The following is a 20,743-nucleotide window of genomic DNA, read 5'->3' as shown; positions in this document are numbered from 1 at the left end:
CCATTGACAGATGTGGAAACACTTACAGTTGTGTGAAGGATGAATAGAAGAGCAGCCTCTAGTGATTTTCAAAGACCTTTGACCCACATCAGTCTGGGTATTGCAAATACAGAAGTTTTGTTTTGGTTTGTGGGGTTTTTTAACCATTTGCTAGGAACAGTTCATTGAAATAGAAAAATACAGTAAAGAATTAAACTGTCTGAAGAACAATGAAAGCTACACATTTTAGTTACTATATAAGAATGGTCTATTTGGCTTTTAATAAAATATTTAAAGAGCATATGCTATCATCAGAGATGTCCTATCAACATCATTACACAGCCTGAGCAAGACAGGATAATAAATGGTCAACAAGTTTGTTTTCAGTAAATATCTTACTCCCATTTTAAAAAAAAAATTACAAATTAAGTAGAAAAAGAGCAATCTACATTAGAATCAGCAAACATCATTTAGTTCTTTCATGGCACTTCACTAATAATTTGAACAGGGGCTTAAACAACCTTACTCTTTCACTTAACAGATAAATGGAACAGATGAGTTTCAGGTTCTGTCCCTTTTGACTGTATTTTAAAGCCTGAGGTAGCTGCAAGGCAATCCCATCCCCAAGATGACTTAAAATATATAGGGGAGGGGGGTTGTGTAACAAAACCCAAACTAGGCATTTCTACCTTCTTATTGTATATGTTAGGAATTAAAGTAACTCCTTACTTACTCAGCTGCTTTTCAGGATATGAATAAATGGCACTTAAATGGGGGGAGGCTGTTGCATAACTTGCAGTTCAGCAGTGTCTACAAAATGGAAGAATCGCCAATGCTAGGTGTAAGCTGATCCTTACTAAAGGGAGGGGATGTGATTTCCTAATGTGGATCTGACTTCAGGCACAAGATAAGGAGTTACATGACTTTAGGGTTGGGCTTAAATAATTAATCACGGTTATAAATAGCTCAGCTCATCTGATTAATTTTGTTGCAGCTTGAAGCAACAATTTAAGTGTTCTAAGCTGATAATCAGCATCCAAAATAGCATGACAGATCACTTTTCAAAACAGCCAATTCATGCTGACTAGAGAAGCCAATTTTGGAAGTTAGGAGTCTTACAGATAATGCTATATGCAATGCTAAAAGACTTAATTTTCAAAAGTGATGTATGCATAAATACAGTCTCTCAAAGGGAGAAGATGGGTGTGGTCTATATTCAGGCTAGTTTTGCTTTTGATTTTTACCTTTTAAAAAACACAGCTGAAACCTTGAGAACTGATACTTAAGGTGCTTAGCAATGATATTGCATACTAAAACCCAAGTATCGTTTCCAGACTGTCAATCATGAAAGATGACTGGGTGTTTTCTCCTGGGGTAGAAGAGTCAGTGTGCATGCATTGTTTAAGATTGCTTTTCTAGGCAAAATGTCTTCAGATCTTTACCTGCTTCAGAACAGGGACAAAGACTTCCACACCACAAAAACTCCACCCATCCCAGTAGTTACTAGCCTAGAAAGAAGCACGCACCTCACTTTTAAGCTTTTCATTTTGCACGCATAGATACTAGAGAACAAGGAGAAATTGGTTTTGTGACATAGGAGTAAAGAAAGAGTTGACATACCACAATTCAGACAGAAAGGTCATCTGACAGACCCATCACTTCCATTCCCTGTAAAACCTTATTACAGCGTAGCGTGATCTCAGAAGGCGTAACAGATCAAATCCACAGGGAACGTAAGCAGAGAAATGTGACTGAAGCAACCCTCCAGGACTGCCACATACAAATGTGCAGGTAGCAGAACAAAGAATGGTCCTGAACGTGCTCTCCTACAGGCATTGAGGTGAGAGGCAGCTGACTAGAAAATTTCAGAAGGTTAGCGGTGTTAGCAACTGAACTACTAACTATGTCAGTTCAGTGCTGAGATGAGTGCTAGGTGAAGTAACAGCACCTCAGAAAAAAACAGTTAATGCAGTGCCTGAGCTTATCAGTGCCTACTAATGATTTGAGTAATTCAAATGAAGTCAAACTTCTATGTTAGAAATGGTCTACAGATACATAATTAGATACTAACTGGTTTTAATTCTGCTGCATTAAGACTATCCGTTATCTGCTTTCTGGCTGCATACTCTGTGATTTAAACAACACTATTTTAACTATTTATTTCTGTAGAAATACACTGCAAATAGGTCAGTAAGCCCCCATATACATATGGTATGTCCTTGCCAATACATTACTCTTGCATCCTTTTTTTCCCCATGTGATCTCATGCTTGACAGACTGACAAATGAAAACAAATACACTAAAAGTGTAAAACGGGCAAGTTATCATGATGCAGGTTCTATAAACGTGACACAACACTTCCTGTTCCTAACAGCTTAGGGATCTGAATCTGAAGCCTTGTGCTAACAGACCCCTGAAGAGTTCAACCTCCAGCAGCCTAACTGCAGTTCAGCTGATGAGAAAAGAATAGGAAACCCTTCATTTTGAAGGTACCTAACAGATAGTCACAGGTATGCTAAAAGTAATTTTTGACAGATTCAAACATTACCTCTCTTGTGGCTTCACCTTGGTAAGAGTTTGGTCCAACTGACTTGAAGGACAGGCAGAGAAAACCTGCACCTGCTTCTAAATGACCCCGCAGACACAGTTTTAGTAGTACGGAAGTGCCTGGAGAGTGACTAGTATGACTCAAGCTTTACATACATTACACATTTACAGCTTTTTATTCCACTTAAAACTATGGAAATACTCAGCTCAAAACTTTCCATGCAGCAGATGTAAAACACCTACTGTTAAAAAGCTTCTGGGTTGGGCTTTGGGGTTTTTTTCGTTAAATAGTGAGTACACCATTATCTGACTGCTTGATTCTCTTAGAAGAGTCAGTGCCATTTTCTCCTAATTTCCTTTTAGCACAGTCCACACATGAAGTTCCTGTGGAGGGAGAAAAAAAGTGAATTTAATGTTGCTACATACGTGTGCTTTGTATACTTTTTATTAAAAGCACCAAATATTAAGACAAACACAACAGTGGTCCACTGAGGTTCTTGTATTTGGATTCTGAAGTATAACCCTAACCCTACTGAAAGTCTGCACCAGTTCAGTGATCTCCAGCCCTTCCCCAACCCTGAGCTCTGGTACTAACATATAAATCAGGAAGTAGCTAATTATACAGCTGCCTTTTCAAGAAAATAATTCTTGATTTTGTGTGATAATGCCTGTGGAGTTCAGAGGTGAGAAGCTTCTTTAAAAAGTTTGGATCCCTTATTCAGAGGAAGAAAATTCTTGGTGTGAGCTACTGTTGACAGTATGAACAGCATAACGGACAGTAAAAACGAATGAAGGGAAATTCCTTCAGATCAGATTCATCAATCACTTAAAACTCTAGATATATATTTTTTGCAGGGTATTATACAAACCTGTGTTAAGGAATAATTCTCCTTTATTTTTTTACTTGCTATGTATTCCAAAATAGAAGTAAATGGGTGCTAAAATTACTTGTAAGGAGGGTGCTAACAAGTTAGTGAAGGAGCTTTATGTTAAGTGGAACTGGAATAAATTGTGCTCAAGTTTTTTGTTTATTTTCCACTGATGCCTAATTGTACTTTACTGAAAAAGGGATTTATGAACTCATCAGAAAGACAAGTTTAAAATCTATTTGGAGTTACAAAAGTAATCTCTGACTTTACATCTGCTCCCAAGTATCTTGGACCTTGTGTACTTTTTGACGGTGAAGAAGTGGGGGGGTTTAATATACTGCAATGCCAAAGACCCTTATGTCCAATAATGAAATGATACTTCCATACAATTTTTATAATTATTTGCAGCAGCGGCACAAGTATCTTAGAAATGTAATCTTTTTAAGTTGAAGTGGTGTTTCAAAGGGAAGTTTTGCTATTTTATACCATAAATTGGGATGTATTACTGCTCTGCTTATTCACAGAAGTATTACAAGGATGCCTGAAGAACGCTTAGCCAAAAATTCACCTTCAGTACTACACACTTAAGCTTGAGATTCACTCTTCTATACGTTCTTCTTAAGGAGGGCACTCAACATAGCCAAACATATGTTTGGAAGTTTAAGCCAAAACCACATGGATGTTAATATTATCTGGGAATATTATCATTAGTAATTTTTTATATACATTTTCTGGAGCTTTTCCATTCTATCATTTCTCATTTTATTGACAGCTGAAAGCCAGCAGTTATCTGCTAATAGGTGGAAAGAGGGTAAAAAGAGAATCTGTTAAGCAGACTTTCAGAGCTAAATGAGAGTACTGCACAATAATAATTTAATTACTTTGTAATCAGAGACTTATTTTTATCTCTCCAATAGATTATGGAACTTTCTGTAAAAATAAGAATGTTACTTACCCAACAGTGTTGTGCTGTCCACTCGATCAGCATCTAGAGAAGTGTCAGAGACAGCAACAGCCCAAGTTAGCATCAAAAAAGCTTTTACACTTTTATGCAACATCCCAAAATGGCAAGGTTGTATTTAGAATCATATGTCCCATGGGCAGGGACACCTTCCACTAGACCAGGTTGCTCAAAGCCCCATCCAGCCTGACCTTGAACACTGCCAGGGATGGGGCATCCACCACCTCTCTGGGCAACCTGTTCCTGTGTCTCACCACCCTCACAGTGAAGAACTTCTTCCTTACATCTAATCTAAATCTACCCTCTTTCAGTTTAAAGCCATTATCACATGTCCTGTCACTACACACCCTTGTAAAAAGTCCTTCTCCAGCTTTCTTGCAGGCCCCCTTTGGGTACTGGAAAGCCACTATAAGGTCTCCCCAGAGCCTTCTCCAGGCTGAACAACCCCAACTCCCTCAGCCTGACTTCATGGGAGATGTGCTCCAACCCCCTGATCATCTTTGTGGCCCTCCTCTGGACTCACTCCAACAGGTCCGTGTCCTTCTTATGTTGGAGGCCCCAGAGCTGAACACAGTACTCCAGGTGGGTCTCACCAGAGCAGAGTAGAGGGGGAGAGTCCCCTCCCTCGACCTGCTGGTCACGCTTCTTCTGATGCAGCCCAGGATACGGTTGGCTTTCTGGGCTGCAAGCGCACATTGCCGGGTCGTGTTGAGCTTCTCATCAACCAACACCCCCAAGTCCTTCTCCGCAGGGTTGCTCTCAATCCACTCATCGCCCAGCCTGTATTTGTGCTTGGGATTGCCCTGACCCGTGTGCAGGACCTTGCACTTGGCTTTGTTGAACTTCATGAGGTTTGCACAGGCCCACCTCTCAATCCTGTCAAGGTCCCTCTGGACGGCATCCCTTCCCTCCCGCGTGTCGACCACACCACACAGCTTGGTGTCGTCGGCAAACTTATGGGGGTGCACTCGATCCCACTGTCCACGTTGCCGACAAAGATGTTAAACAGTGCTGGTCCCAATACTGACCCCTGAGGAACGCCACTCGTCACTGGTCTCCGCTCAGACATCGAGCCATTGACCACAACTCTTTGAGTGCGACCATCCAGCCAATTCCTTATCCACCGAGTGGTCCACCTGTCAAATCCATGTCTCTCCAATTTAGAGACAAGGATGTCATGCGAGACAGTGTCAAATGCTTTGCACAAGTCCAGGTAGATGACATCAGTTGCTTTTCGCTTATCCACCAATGCTGTAACCCCAAATTTGTGAGGCACAATTTGCCCTTAGTGAAGCCATGCTGGCTGTCACCAATCACCTCCTTATTTTCCATGTGCCTTAGTATAGTTTCCAGGAGGATCCGCTCGATGATCCTGCCAGGCATAGACGTGAGACTGACTGGCCTGTAGTTCCCTGGGTCTTCCTTTTTTCCCTTTTTAAAAACAGCAGCTACATTTCCCCTTTTCCACTCAGCGGGAACTTCCCCAGTTTGCCACAACTTTTCAAATACAGATAATGGCTTAGCAACTTCTGCTTCATCAGTAGATTGAGAATTCTACCAGGGCATCGTTGCTGCAGCCCAGGCTACGTCCCATCTTGACCTCTCTGATAGTGAGCAACAGGTCCAGCAGTGCCTCTCCTCTGGCTGGGCTCTCCGTCACCTGTACTAGGAAGTTGTCCTCAACACACTCCAGTAGTTTCCTGAGCTGCTTGCAGTTTGCTGTGCTGCTTTTCCAGCAGATGCCGGGCTGGCTGAAGTCCGCTATCAGGATCGGGGCCTGCATTTCTCATTTCTTTCATATAAGCCTTTTAACAAACTCCTTCTGCTATTTTTTTAAAAGAGAGTTTGTAAATAAGCATGAAAAAAATGAAACCTGACAGTCTGGTAATGTGAAGAGCAGTTAATGCACACTTGAAAACAGTTTTGTTTCGGATCTCGACTTGCAAATGAGATCAACAAGATTCTGCAGTCAGAGTAAGGTCTCTCTTCTTGCAAGTATTAATGCCAATCAGTAATTCCACTGAACAAAAAAGGGAGGATTATAGTCTGATTTTGCAATCATTTCCATTTAGAGCTTATGTAAATATATCTCCCACCCTGTTTTGATATCAATGGCTGCTTTGCAATGAACTGGATACTCCAGACTCCACAGGCTCTAGACACTGCCCAGACTGTGAGAAGTATGTCCATCACATCCATCAACAGCAGCATGTCAAAGAAGAAACTAGCAGGCTGAGGCTACTTCAGTGTCTGAAATTGCACCCCAACTTACTTCTGGGTGTCTACACTGCAGACAAACTTCCTGAAACCTAGATGCTGTGCTAAGTATTTTTTCTAGCCTTCATGGAAAGAAAAATCTAATCCAGTGCAAATGTAATGTTCATCCAGTTACAAAAACCATTACATAATTTGGGCATACACCTGCAGTTTTCTTTTACGGAGGGCAAGGGGAAGGTTCCTGCTATGCACCACTTGGGAATAATTTTAGACAAAACAGTTTCCCTGACATGATAAATAAAAGAGCTGTGAAACAGTATTCTTCCCAAGGTCACTTACTCTAGTTATTCTCCTCAATTCTCTGGCTAAGCCAGAGTAGAACTGTCCTTGTTTGGAAAACACTGAAGAAATCTCCTTCCTTCAACATACAGTTGTTTTTCCCTGGTTTTGTATTAGAGGCTCTTCATTGCTACAGCTAAGGAATTTTATGAGTTGAGAGAGACAACAGGATGGAAGGGAGCAGGGGGGGAAGTAAGCGAATGGACCTAGTTAGTAAAATTTAGCTCCCTGTTGATGCAGGACTACTCGTTACCTTCAGCAAAGGTAACAAGGTATTTCCCATTTTAGCATTAAATGCCCTCTACAGAACGCCATTCGCTGTCGCAAATGGAGTATTACTCCACAGCCTTATCTATTTTATTGTCATAAAACGTTACCCTCACACTCAGGTTTTCTCCCCATTTGTCCTAACTGCGTTAAACCAAACACTATTGGGTGTACTGATTTAATTTCCCATTCTATGCTTAATCAGATATTGAGGCTCAACCAGCTTATCCCACCAGTTAATTCCTTCAATTCTTTTAGTCTTTTTTACTGACATGTCATATTTCATATAATTTAATACTCAATATGCTGGAGTAGTTCACGCCAAAAAAATACACAAAGTAAACATCTTAACTAAATGCTAACAAAAAGACAAATTCAGAACTAAAGATTAAATTTGCAAGAATCCACAGACCTTACAGAAAGAAATTTGGTTGGAATTTTGTCACGTGTTCCTACTCTGCATGCCATTCATAAGCAAAGATGCTACACAGGCCAGCTACACATGAGGTCAACACCTCAGACCAACTGCTGATTGTTCAGACGTGGCATCCTGCTACGTAGCTGCTCAAAATTTTCTTACTAAAGAGGAGACATTACCTGGACTTCTCTGCTTGCAGATTTGAGCAGTCAGATCTTGTACGTACTCTGGGAATTGTTTAAAACAGTCCCCGTAGGACACTACTTTTATTCCGTGCAGCAGCATATCTGCCTGGAGCTTGAAAAAGTGGTCTTCATTTTCTTTAAGCACCAACATATAATGTTCTAAATCCACTTTATTCTTTACAGTATAAAGAAAAAGAGCTTGGAATATCTGATCGCGCAGAGTCTCTCCACAGCCCAAAAACAAAAAAGACTTGGTTCGATACAAATTTTGAAGAATTTCCTGTTAAGAGACAGAAACATGCAAGAGCTACATTTACTTCAGTAGTCAAAAGGCCAAGGTAAGAACTTTTAGAATGTCAGACTTAAAAGGAGAAGCAGAGCAGACATCGCTATTGAACTGAATTAAGCATATGTTTTAGGATCAGGGCAAACTGACATTTCGTAAGTACTGTTTCTACGAAGAAGTTTATGTTCAAAATCAAAGTTACTGTACAAAAATAAGTACACACGTAAATATTTCCAGTAAGGGAATTTTAAACTGAAAGAATTATGGTGACAGAATATCAGGCTCCCGTTAGGTCAACCTGTAAATAAGGAAAATTAATATTCCTGACCAAATGTTTGACTTCTTAAAATACCTAAGATATGACATTAAGTCCAGAATCCAGAGCTGGTAGCAGCTTAAGCCCCTAAAAAATGAATCCAAGCAATCAGATGGTGATGAATCCTTGTTCTGGTGTCTAGTATTTTATGGCTAATGTTCTTTCACGAGATAAATACAAAGAACTCTAAAACTATGACATACAGCTGAGGGTTTTGATTGTGATTTACAAAGCAGCAGTATACAAGAGCACACATTGCCCTACCAACATAGCTGGCTTTCTGAATACTGCCATTTTTCTGGGCCCCAATTATTTAATCTATATGATAGGTAGTGCGTATGCAGTGATTACAATAAAATAGTTTGGCAAAACATAGTAAAAATTTTAAAGATCACACGAACCATGACTTCAGGATCTTGAGTAACATCTTTATATCCTGAGGGATCTAGTACCATTCCACAGGGATCAGTATATAAGCCATGAATATGAAGAACTCCGTATTTTATATGACCTCTTGCCCACTGAAGAACCTAAAGCATATCATGCAAGTTACATTCTTTTGTTATAATATACTACAATAACTGAGATTCTGAAAAAATATACAGCTGTCCTAACTTACAAAGCCACCTAAAGCAGAAGTAACTTCTTTTGCACTTGTCTGCAGCAAGAGGTAATTTTAATTACTAATTACACAGCTTGCTTTAAATTATAATAAAGAGGTGATTGCCAATACTGAAGATACCTCTGGCTTTTTGGTCTAAACAAGCATTCAACCAAGCAGCAAGTTCCAGCAACGCTGGCACAAAAGATACGAACAGCAAATTAACTACCAGCTAGGTGAAATCGTATTTGTGATTGTAACAATTACTTCATGTAAGTTAAGTAATTTTGTGGGTTTTTTCCAAGGAGTGGGAGGGAATTGGTTAATAAATGTGTCACTGAAATTCCCTTTGGTAACTGTTACCAGATTATTCAGAATAAAAAAGACACGTAAAATACATGTCTGTGCATCTGCTGTTAGCTTATAGACATGCTTTACCAATTAAGAAGTTTTAGCCTTGACACTCTTTAAACAGGAAAACATCTTTCAATGAAGCTTACAAGCTGCCTTCTCTTATTAGAAGTCTAAAAATTTTACTGTTCTTATCATACCTTATCCTTATCTTTCAAGTCTAAAGATTCCATAGGTTTACCCTGTTGCTGACCAAAGATTTCAAGTAAATTGTCATAGTTTGTAGTCAGAACCATTGTGCCTCTCTCCATGAGTCTCAGGATTGATTGCAGAACAACAGGATTCTGAATGTGTTGTTCTAAATTATCAAACACCTCCATTAAGCAATCCTGGAAGAAGTTGGGCTTCGTATCCCCAGTACGCTGAAGAAAGAAAAAGAGGAACACTTCATAAGGACCACATGCACCATTAGAATTGCCTCCAACAGAAAATCCACCTCATTTGTCTACTTAATGCCAAAGCGTTTCTTTAAAAGAGGGCTTACGTGGTATACAAAGCATAAAGGTCTGAATGTACAAAACCATCAAAACCAACAATCTCAAATTATTCAGGTGCTCTTGCCTCTACTTAATGTAGCTTTAAAATAGTAGTCTGGTTTTCTCAAGGAAGCTTGTAATACAGGTACAATAAACAAAATTATTTTGCTACAGTTAAATCCTCACTCATCACTTCTAAACAAACATGAAGGTACGCTTTCCTAAAAGCGCAGGCTGCATTTGCCCAGAGTATCTGCTGAGACTGACAGGAACTTGTAATAATTCTGTAAAATATACAGGCTTCCTATTCGATAAATTGCACTAGACGCAGCACAACTGTCTGTTTATAAGCCCAATACAGTTACTGGCCTAACTACATGGAAACCTCACCTTTCTCAGTATGCTTTTACTGCTGTGACAATGAGTTAGTGTACTAAAATTATCATTCCCTGGATTCAGAGTCTGGGATATACCATTAAAGGGGTTTGGGTTGGGGTTTTTTTTGCTTCCTGGTTGAGAAAAATGTATTAATCATTAAATCTGCTACAAAGCCAAACCATACATGCAGACTCCTCCCTAAAGAGAGAGGTGGTTATTACACTTTGCCTGTAGAGAAGCTCACCACGTGTTGCAAAACGCTCAACACATCCTGCAAATTAGCAGTATGTATGTCACCCTAACTATTTCAATTAGAAGACTCGGCAAACCGATTAACATGATCTGAAAATCTCTGGAACCTAAGATGAACAGCTGAGAACCTGGGCATGTATGGACTGTCTTCAGCGAAGTGTGAGCTGCAGCGGTGATTAAGTCTGTGTGATCTAAGGCTATCAACAGGGTCAAGGTCTACCTGTACTTTCAGGGTATCTCTAGTTTTAGCCGACAGAGCTATAAATTCCTCTTTCAGTTCCAAGAAACATTATTGCAAATATTTAATAGTTCGGACTCTTGCCTGCATTAATTAAGACAAAAGCTTACTTACACTAAAAACAAGGATTTTTTAGCCTCTCCAAAATGTACAGTGTACTATATGATTACCATCAAAATTTCAATTTTTACCAGAAAAATTTCCAGTTTTAGAAAGCTGAAAAGAATTTTTGTTGATAACAAAATAAAAGTATATAATTTTAGAAATCAATGTAAGTTATAAACAGACTCACTGGTGACATTTTCCTGATGAGATCATGTGCAACCACAAGCAGGTCTCTATCTTTGATTACTTTTTTACGAAATTCAGCAACATCTCCCGGATGAAGCACCTCCAGCTGCTCAGCTGCTTCAATTACAGCCTCAATGCAACTTCTCCAGGAGCACAGCGCTGGGATTCCTGGTGCTACTGCAGCACTTACCCCGGTTCCAATTACAAGAAGAAGGTCCCGAGGCTGCTTTCTTATTAGACTTTTTAAGAACTTCCTTTAAAACAGAAAACAAAAATCTTCATTTTTTACAGTGCATTTTCTAACTTGTCTGAAGATCTCGTGACTGACTCAAGAAGTCCGTATGAACTATTAACACTTGTGCAAAATACTAACCAGCCGAAAGGAACCAAGTTCTCCATTGCTACACAGAAGAATAGTATTGGCAGCAGTTCACAGCCTTTCCCAAACCGACAACGTACTTTAAGTCTTTTTGTCATTTTAGACAAGTAAGTGTGCATAATTGATTTAAGCCAAAAAACATCAACTTCAAATCACTAATGTCTTTGAAATCCAAATTGACAATTACCAATTTTCAGTCCACTGGGCTAGCTAAACACCATTTCAAATGGAATTTTGAAAAAAGTAGTCAAAGGACTGTCCAATGACTTACTTGAAACATGCCTGATAGAAAGTAAGTAGAACTATTTCAAAGGGACAAGTCACAGTATTTCAAAGAAACAAATTTTGGGGTTTTTTCTGGGAAAAAGCAGTATCTTTTATTCTCATTTATTCTCACTTTAGGATACACGAACGTAAGAACAGTCATGCTTGTTCCGATCAAGGGTTCACCTAGCCCGCTATTCAGATGTTACTAACCACAGATTACTCTCAAAGGCGTATTTGGTTCCTCGTCAGTATTCACTGCGCAAACCAGCACAAGAAACTGTCGAGAAAGTCTGGCTTTCATGACTACTTTGCGAAGAAGTGAAAATGCATTTAAACCATACAGTGAAATGACTGTATACAAGCAAGGATTTCAGTAATACAGAACCTTAGAATTCCCTTGACTTTCAAAACTACCTTTACAGATTTTTAATTCCTGTTAATCTGATAATCTGGGTGTTTAACACCTCTTATTTCATGATCATCTGAAACGATCTAGCTAAAACACTGTTTAACTTGAAATGGCCCTAGGCAAAGCAATTAATAAAACAGGCAGATAAGGTTGCTAGCTAATGCCTACAAAGAATATGTTGCTGATAATCCCCATGCCTTCCTGCTACATTCAGCACGAATTGTTTCTTCTCAGCAAGTGTATTATTTATTCCTCACCAACAGCTTAACTCTGAGTATGAAGCACTCGGTCAGTGGAGAAACTAGTTTCTGGGATCATTTCAAGTTTCCAAGCATGATGTATCCAATTTTCAGTAATGTATTTCCATTGTGTTTTCAGATTTTCATTAAGAGACAGTTTCATATAACCGTTTCAACACAAGTTACCTGGATTTCTGCTCACTTCTAATTGTTGATCGTTCTGATGAATCCATCTCTGAGCCCTAAGTAAAACAAAAAGTAAAATAATTCTTAATGCTTCTACCTTAAAAAAGGCCAAAATTAAAACCAGATGTACGACTGTTAGCATTTTCTATTTATTCTTATCAAGTATTTTATAATCAAGACTCTGTATATCACATCCTAGTTAAGCAACGCACCGACAGAAACAAAGCTGACAAAGTATGAGCTCCATTTAAACTCAGTTGATTGACATTTTGAAGCTAACGGAGATATGGCTATTCACGCAGCTGAAAAATATTTGTGTCTGAATTCAAGATAAAATTTATCATACCTACTAAAATGTTAATTCTTTTCAAGCAATGAATGCATCTCTTGAATTTATTTTTTTCATAATAATCAGCTCATTCAACCACGTTTGTGGAAACTGGACTTCTGCAACACGAGAGGCCCTCTGCTAACCACCTGGCTACATTACCAGACCATATAATGTGAAAGATCTTTTTTCTCAGCAAGTACTTTAAATGAAAACTTATTTTTGTATCACCTATATTGTCTTACGTCTGAAGCATGAGAAGGACTGCATCTTGGCACGACAATTTGGCTACAACATCGTCACTTAGAAATCCCCAAGTTTCATTACATTGATTCTGGGGTTTGTTTTTCTAAGGATGTATTTTTTGTTTGGCTTTGAAACACATCTTAGTTTGTGCTTGTGGAGATTGCAGACCCTAATCCCTCAAATAAGCATTCTGCCAGACCCTATGACTCATTGGCTACTTGCCAGCTCCCAGGTTCACATGCTGGAAGCTAATTTGGAAGCAAGAGGCCTAAGTTTGGAGATCATTTGACCAAAAAAAAACCCCACCAACCCCAAAGAAAAGAACAAAACCAAAAAAATCCCCCCCCGTGACAGGGGGACATGAGCATTTGAGGAAAACACAGAGATCTCTTCTGCAAATGCACCCAGAATGTCTCTTCAAGTGGAAAAATCTTTTCTTGTCGAGATACTTATTTTCTCCATGCTTCCTTCCTTGACAGTATCCTACAAAGATGCTACACTATCATCTGAAGAACGCCAGCACATCCAAAATTCAGAACAATAACCTGTCTAGAGCAAAACACTTCAAAATCTAGAGAACAAGATTCCTTTACATATGGAAAAGTTACGAGTTCACAATGCAAAACCAACACGTGAAGAAGTGCAACTTACTTATTCTGAAAAGGATTGTATTATTTTATTACCACATCCAGTGAAGTGTTTGGGAAAGAATCCCTAAGAAAGCTTTAATAATTACATTAATAACTTACCAAAATTAATAAAATAAGCATCTCGCCACAGGATGCTGTCAGTACCAACATTTTGGACCTCATTGTTTCCTTTTATCCCTTAAAGTTGCTTCCTGGAAGCAGAAGCTGCGCAAATAAGTGGCAGCAATTGCCACCAACCCCTAATAGCTAAATAGCTGCAAATGATAAAGTCTGAATTTCTCCATGCCTTTGAGTAGTGAGTAATTGTGACTAGTCTTGAAAATTCTCTTATTAGATTTAAGAAACACTTCTTCAGTGAGCATACCTAGAAAAACAGAGGACCTGGGCACCAGCATTCAAGACTGGTTTACTTTTAAAAAGAGACACCGGACCAACCAAAGGCACGCGCAGCTGCTTTTCAACAACCTTTCCTCATGGCAGCCTGGAAATCGGACCCCTCTATAATCCAGATTCACCTGAAAGCGCTGAATGGGAGCTGGGTCTTTACTCCAAACACAAGGAGGGTTCATCAGAACAAATTCTGATTTTGTCTTTTCTTCCTGTTCAAGAAAGCAAGTTCTATTTAAGGCTCTACCCGTGAAATCGGAGCTCTATTCACTGACTGAAACTCCAAGCCAATGGTCTGACTGAACCAAATGGTTCTTCCAGGCAGCTTAATATAGGAAAACAGCCTAAAACGTTCAAGGCAAAGGAAGCAGCGGGCGAAGGAAACCCTCTTTCCCCGTCCACCCCGCCCGCCCGCCCGCTGATTCTCTCTGGAAAAAGGCCAAGAGCAGCAGGCAGAGAAGGGCAGGGAAGGGCAGCAGCCTCTCCCTCCGGTAACGGAGCCGTTACCTCCCTCCTCCTCCTCCTCCTCCCTCAGCTGCAACCGAAGCGGACCCGCTCCCCCGGCAACGCTGCCGACTCCGGTCTCCCCGGGCCGGGCCCGGCCCTCACCGGCGGCCCCGCTGCCGCCCGGCCTGCCCGGGAACCCCCGCGCCGAACGGCAGCCGGAGCGGCGGTTCGGTTCGGTTCGGTTCCGTTCGGTTCGGTAGCAGGCGGCCCCCCGCCCACCCCTCACCGCCGGGCCGGGGGGAGGACGGCGGCCGGGGACCCGAGCGGTGACACCGGCCCTCACACCCGCCCCGCCGGCACAGGGCCCGGCCCCGGCGCCGTTACCTCAGGGGAGCCGCCTCGCTCCGCCGGGGCGGGCCCACCGGGCGGCGGGACCGTCCCCTCCCCAAAGACTTTCCCCGCCGGCCGGGAAACAGCCGCCCCGGGAGCAAGATTCCGCCCGAGAAGCGGCTCGGCCCCGCGGGCCAGCACTCGCCTCGTTAAAATCCGCCTGAAAACCGCCAGCCGTTTCAGTCACAGCGGGCAATGGCGGAGCGGCAGCCGAGGCGATGCCGGGCGAGAGGGAGCGCGCTGCCGCGCCTCGCCCGGTTCCCCGAGGCGGAGATGGGTGACGCTCACGCACCTCCGAAAAACACCCGAAGCCCTTTCCAGGCAAAACCAGAAACGAGCAGCCCACGAGTCTGTGTGAAACAGGAGAACCGACTCTCGGCTACAGGAGAAAGGGAGCTGGAAGGTAAACTCGAAGATGAACGGGGTTAGTGCCATGAAAACTGACGGATGATGGAAGCACGGAAGATGGGAAGCGTTAGGGCCAGGAGAAAGCAAAACAAAGCACGCAAAAAAAAAGAGAAACAAACCGCACAAAGAGAGCGTGCGGTTACCTTCCGTGGCTCCACCGGAGGGTCGGCGTGGCAGCCCGCCGCGGGCAGCTCCCCGCGCACCGGAGAGCCCACGGCCAAAGCTCTCCTCCTCTCCAAAGCGCTTTGCTTTTCCTTTTTTAGTCTCTTAAACCCGAAGCCTAAAAACTCGCAGGTCCTTCGCCACGGTTTATCAAGGCGTTTGACTAACATGGTTGCCCGGCTCCACCATGTTTTCTGACGGCGGGGCCCAGCTGGCGCTGCAGCGCTGTGGCTTTGGTGGGGTGACCCCACGCGAGGAGTCCGCCACGGCGGTCTGGCGTGTAAAGGCCACTCGTGGTGCCTAAGGACACTGTTGCAGAACCGTACCCCCAAATTCTGGTTGCAAAACTGTGTTGAAAACGTGTCCTCCAATTTTGATTTCTTAGCTGGCGTTCTAAAAACTACTCGTGGTACCATTTTACAGACTTTTGCGGACTTGAAGTACTTACTGGCGTCAGCTTCCCCGAACATAGGTCTTAAAAGGTTTTCTTTGTTTCTCTAGTCAGTCAATTCTATCGTTTTGGGGTACAATCAAGATTCACAGGTTTTGCATGCCCATATGATGGATTTGACCACTCTCTTTTGTTCGTTAAACATCAGTGTTGCATTGATATTCTGGTATAGTTTTAGGAAGAATTTTGGTAAGCATGGCCAGTTTTGCAGATGAAACATAAACCCACTGTTTTTACTCCATATCCAGTGTTACTTTTGGCAAGAGTAGTTGTGTTGACCGCACTGACTTCACTAACTTTCAGTTTGCGTAAGAACATTGTGTCCTTGTGAACTGTCTGTAATATGCCCTAGACATCACTTCTCACTATGTCATTTTTTTATATCACTACCTTGCAGTGTCCCTGGAAAGTCTTAACAAACATTTGGAGCATCATATTCATAGCGATAAGGAAGATGAAGGATAGGATCAGAGAGAACAGAAAGGGAGAAAAAAGAATGTAACGACAGTCTCACCTGAAAATGGAGGTTTGATTGAGTTAGAGAAGCTCTGCAGTGCTTCTAGCTCTTCGCCTTCCACCCTTCGCTACTGCCAGTCAGTCAGCAATGTATTTTAACATGCTGATATTTAGGGTTCAGTAACCCTGAAGGTCAAAGACCTTGTGTTTTAGAAGAACCAGGTGATACTCTGCTCCCTAAACCCCAGTAACTACGTCTGAAATCCAGCCTGCAATGCCATTTGACACTACATTGTAATAACGTTGGAATGTATTACTAAATAAGTTGCTGCATATCTTAGAATATTTTGTCAGCTGTAGATAGGAGTCACAAAGACTTGCTAAATGTTTTCCAGAGCTTGAGACTCAAGGTCAGACCTATCCTGTAGATTTACAATACCTTATATTCTTTGTTTCACATTAATTTAAAAAGTAATGAGAGGAAATATTTGTGAAGAAAGCTTTTCCATTTTTCAGTCTGAGTCAATTCATCTGATAAATGTTATTACCTTTTCATGTAAGCCTTGTTCCTTTTATATCCTTAGACTACAATAACTATTATTTTAAAAGCCCCAACAGTACTCACAACAATAATAAATTACATAAGCTCTGAATTCCCTTGCAAGGGGTTAGGAAAGTCACTAAGGACAAAGAATATCAATACTTTCCAATCAAATACAGTACAAAAGTAACCATATAAAATACAATCAAAAGGATTTTTGGTATACTTTTCCAAATGTACAACAAGAGGTAACAATGTATTGTTTTCCATTATATTTCCTTGTTATTACTGAAAATGTATATGACAGACAAGAAAACGCCTTTACAAGAAAATTGGCATAAAGTTCAGTAGCAGAAGTCGCAGTGAGAAGAGGATGCTGAAGTGTGTTGAAACCTGTAAGCTTTGAAATAGGAAGGAGTGTCTTTCAAGAAGCAACAAAGAAAGGCAAGTACTGTTCTGCTACAGTCAAGAAACAGAGAGGTAAAATGCATACTCAAAATAACTACAGAAGCTTCCCACTTGATTCAATCTAAGATTTATCTCTCATATTATAGTAAATTCATATGTTTATCCAAGTGTACCAAACAATATGTTAATTCAGTTGTTTATTTTGGGCTTTCTTGCAGACTTTGGAAATACTACTCAGTGTGATGTAATCAGGACAAGAAATGCAGCTGGTTGGTTTTGGCTGGAAGAGCCAATGCATCTGATTATTCAGCTGTGTTTTTATGCACCAAGATGTAATGTTGATTTACTTTTGACATCTTGCTGTTTAATATGTTATGATAAAATAAACCCTAGTTTACATTATGCCAGAAACTGCTGGTTAGAAAGAAAACAAGTAAAACTCGTAATGAAAGTTTATTGAGCTTGCTGAAAAGCATCTTTAAGACACCAACTAACTCATGTCTTAATTTTTTTCATAGCAGGAAGCCAATTTGCCCCTGTTGGTTGAGATAAAATTCCTTCTACGTGCACAATGGAACTGCTAGTTACTTCCAGTTAGGTGAGTACTTTTTTCTACCTCGGAGCTGACTGGATCTTACTAGTTTGTCATCTTTGTAAACAGAACAGTTTATAAAATGCTTTGAAGAAGAAAGATGCTATCAGAAATTCAAAGTATGTTTTCAAAAGCCAGTGTCAGTTCACTTAGAGTTTACCTGTGATTGAATATAGAGATTAATTTTCAAAGACAACCTTTTAATTTTTACTTCCAGCATTATGTGTGTCTAAGCCCTGCAGAGTGACATGATGTGTAAAATAATTCTGTATGTAACTGCAGGTGTACACCAGAGCTTATTTTTAAAGCTGCCAAGTGACAAGCACATCTTCAGTGACAGACACCAACAAGGTCTCCCTACAGTCAACTTTTACTTAACAGAGCATAACTACATGCAATTTCTGCATTACCTCGCACCCACCTCTCTCACACTGTCTGAATCGCAGTCAGTATTCTTCAGTGTGTACAATTTGCTGCTGCTGTCCTATGCTTTCAATGAGACAGGGAAGAGATGGTAAGCTACAACTTCTTGGGGAATTTTTTTGAGGTCTCTTTTGAATAGCAGTGTAAGCTTTAATAGTAAAAGGCTTTAATAACAGATTTGACTCTACACTGAATACAGGACAAAAGGCCAGAATATAATTTTATAGCATGCTCCCTTTTACAATTAAATACAACCTGTTCTGTCCATTTACCATGGCTTTTTTTGCCCCCAATAATAAATTAATCCAATAATTAACAATTATTAAACTAATAATTATTGAATTAATAATTAATAATAAATTAATTCCTATAATTAAAATCCATTGTCTAGAGTCCAGTAACATTAGCATCAGTGAGACTAATCATTTCAGTATAGTCATATGTGGAAAAAATACATATTAAAAAATGATGGGGGAAATTGGGTCTGTTAGCTGCAGTCTTTCTGACCTTGAATTTAGTTTGAACTGTTCATAACAAAGTCTGAATATATGAGTTTGCTTTGAAGAACTGAGTGTAACTGACTGGAATATCCTTTGATTAAATAGGTTGTCTTTTGCACCTTTCTGACAAAAAAACCAAAGGAGCTCTGTCACAAGGTCCTTATCTGTTCTGAACAGCAACAACGGGTGAAGCAGTGTGAAAGGGAGAAAAGCCATTTCAAAGGAGAGGCAGAACTGTAATGGAAAAAGGGAGCAAAAACAAAACCAAAGTGGAGACAGTACAAAAAAAAAAAAAAAAGAGAAAAGATAAAAGGAAATAAAACGTTATAGAGACTGGAAGGAATGGATTTTAATCAAGCATATTACTGTAAAGAATGGGCAGAGACAAAGCCAGACAGGAAGTTGCAAATACTTAAATTTTGCTTGAATAAGTTGCTGCTGTTAAAAAACATAACTAGATCAGAGAAATGAACGGTGGGAATATTATTTTAAGAACTTGTTGGTGAACTGGCATAAACATCTGTCTTGGTTGTCAAATATCAGATGTTGAAGATGTTAGCTAAAATATTTGCAGAAATAAAATATATATAAAATAGGGACAAAAGTAGAGGTGTTACTCTGCTCTGTTAGAACATATCAGGTGCAGTACTAAGTAATAACTTTTGAGTTTGTTTTTTTTTTTTCTGCTTGGCGGGGCTTTTGTAGTCCAATGGCTACTTCTTCTACCTAGGCATATATTTAACAAGATTAAAACCACAATCAACAGATCAGCAAACAGAGAGGTATAAAGGCAACCAGCACATGGGTCCAGTATGCAGTGCAGAAGTACAGTGGAGAAGCATAGGTTAAGATCTTCGACTTTTCTTGAACTGCAGCAAAAAGGAGCCCTGAGGACAGGAACCCCGTGACCCTCTGCAGTGGTGGCCAGTCAGACTGGCTGTCTGATCCAGTGTACAGAGGATCACTGCAAAATTGTTTGCATAATAATACTATTGACTGCCCAGATCTCATATATTTTCTAGTAAGGAAACTTTTGGTTTGAGGTGGTTGGTAATATGATCTCTCCTGTAGTTTAAATATTTGTGCCTAACTCCTAATTTGGGGTATAGTTGAGGTTATCTATATTTGTAATTCCTATCAAGTCAGGATCAAGTCTACAAAGGAAGCTGCAAATGTAGCACTGAAGTCCAGGGAGGTAAGCCAAATGAAATCTTACTCAAGAAGCAAAGTTCTTTGTATCCAGCCAGCTGCCATGCCTTATACCCTCTAGTATGCCTAAAGAGAAATGAAGCGTTATACCACATTTACGTTACACTTCCTTGGATTAACATCACCAACAGATGAGAACCGTGTTATGTATCATATATGATTTTTGGTGTGAGATCTCAGCTACAAATCTCATTTAATGCATGTTGTAACAAAGTGTTTTGCTATAATGTACGCTATCATTCCAATAAAGATTACAGATCCCAGCCTAGGGATATTTGGACACTTACCTTCTATTTTTTCATTTGAGAATCTGGGCCTTCATGCAGACACTCATAGATACTATATCACAGAAGGAAGACATTCAGGCAGCATTATCATAGCGTTGTCTTCAGACCTCACCTTTAACTACTTGAATACTGTGTAACCCATAAATGCTTGAAGAGTTATAATATGAAGGTCCTGTATCCTACAGAAGAAAAAAGCTCTGAGGTTACTTTTGAGTTTAAATATTTTACTAGTATACTACAATAAGAAATTTCTGTAAGAAATTTCCAGTCTGTTTTGTTAACTGGCTCTGGGTCTTTTTAACTAGATGAGGCATAAAAAGCTCCATATTCTCCGGTTTTACTGGATT

At 40.3% G+C, this 20,743-nt stretch overlaps 1 protein-coding gene and 1 long non-coding RNA gene across 8 annotated transcripts; one reads left to right on the top strand and one right to left on the bottom strand.

Annotated features, from left to right (window-relative positions):
- Window positions 1–2,698: 2,698 nt before the first annotated feature.
- On the bottom strand, window positions 2,699–16,623 carry FAM118A (family with sequence similarity 118 member A). 7 transcript variants are annotated; one of them, XM_052790158.1, is made up of 8 exons: window positions 16,495–16,623; window positions 12,512–12,567; window positions 11,033–11,285; window positions 9,537–9,758; window positions 8,786–8,914; window positions 7,777–8,062; window positions 4,351–4,383; window positions 2,699–2,910 (listed from the first exon to the last, which is right to left on the bottom strand). In XM_052790158.1, exons 2-8 carry the CDS (start codon window positions 12,556–12,558, stop codon window positions 2,810–2,812), a joined length of 1,071 nt encoding a protein of 356 aa, XP_052646118.1. In that variant the 5' UTR covers window positions 12,559–12,567; window positions 16,495–16,623; the 3' UTR covers window positions 2,699–2,809. The 7 variants fall into 7 exon arrangements, with proteins under 7 accessions (XP_052646118.1, XP_052646121.1, XP_052646122.1 ...); XM_052790161.1 differs by lacking the exon at window positions 16,495–16,623 and adding an exon at window positions 15,511–15,618; XM_052790162.1 differs by lacking the exon at window positions 16,495–16,623 and adding an exon at window positions 15,405–15,425.
- Window positions 16,624–16,670: 47 nt separating this feature from the next.
- Window positions 16,671–20,372, top strand: LOC128143180 (uncharacterized). Its single transcript, XR_008235664.1, has 3 exons — window positions 16,671–17,983; window positions 18,260–18,491; window positions 19,006–20,372. It is a non-coding gene; the product is annotated as an uncharacterized LOC128143180 (long non-coding RNA).
- Window positions 20,373–20,743: the final 371 nt, after the last annotated feature.

The sequence above is a fragment of the Harpia harpyja genome, chromosome 6 (assembly GCF_026419915.1).
Source record: "Harpia harpyja isolate bHarHar1 chromosome 6, bHarHar1 primary haplotype, whole genome shotgun sequence".
Classification (NCBI taxonomy): domain Eukaryota; kingdom Metazoa; phylum Chordata; class Aves; order Accipitriformes; family Accipitridae; genus Harpia; species Harpia harpyja.
The sequence above is the reverse complement of the archived record's forward strand: the minus strand, read 5'-3'. Positions and strand labels throughout refer to the sequence as shown.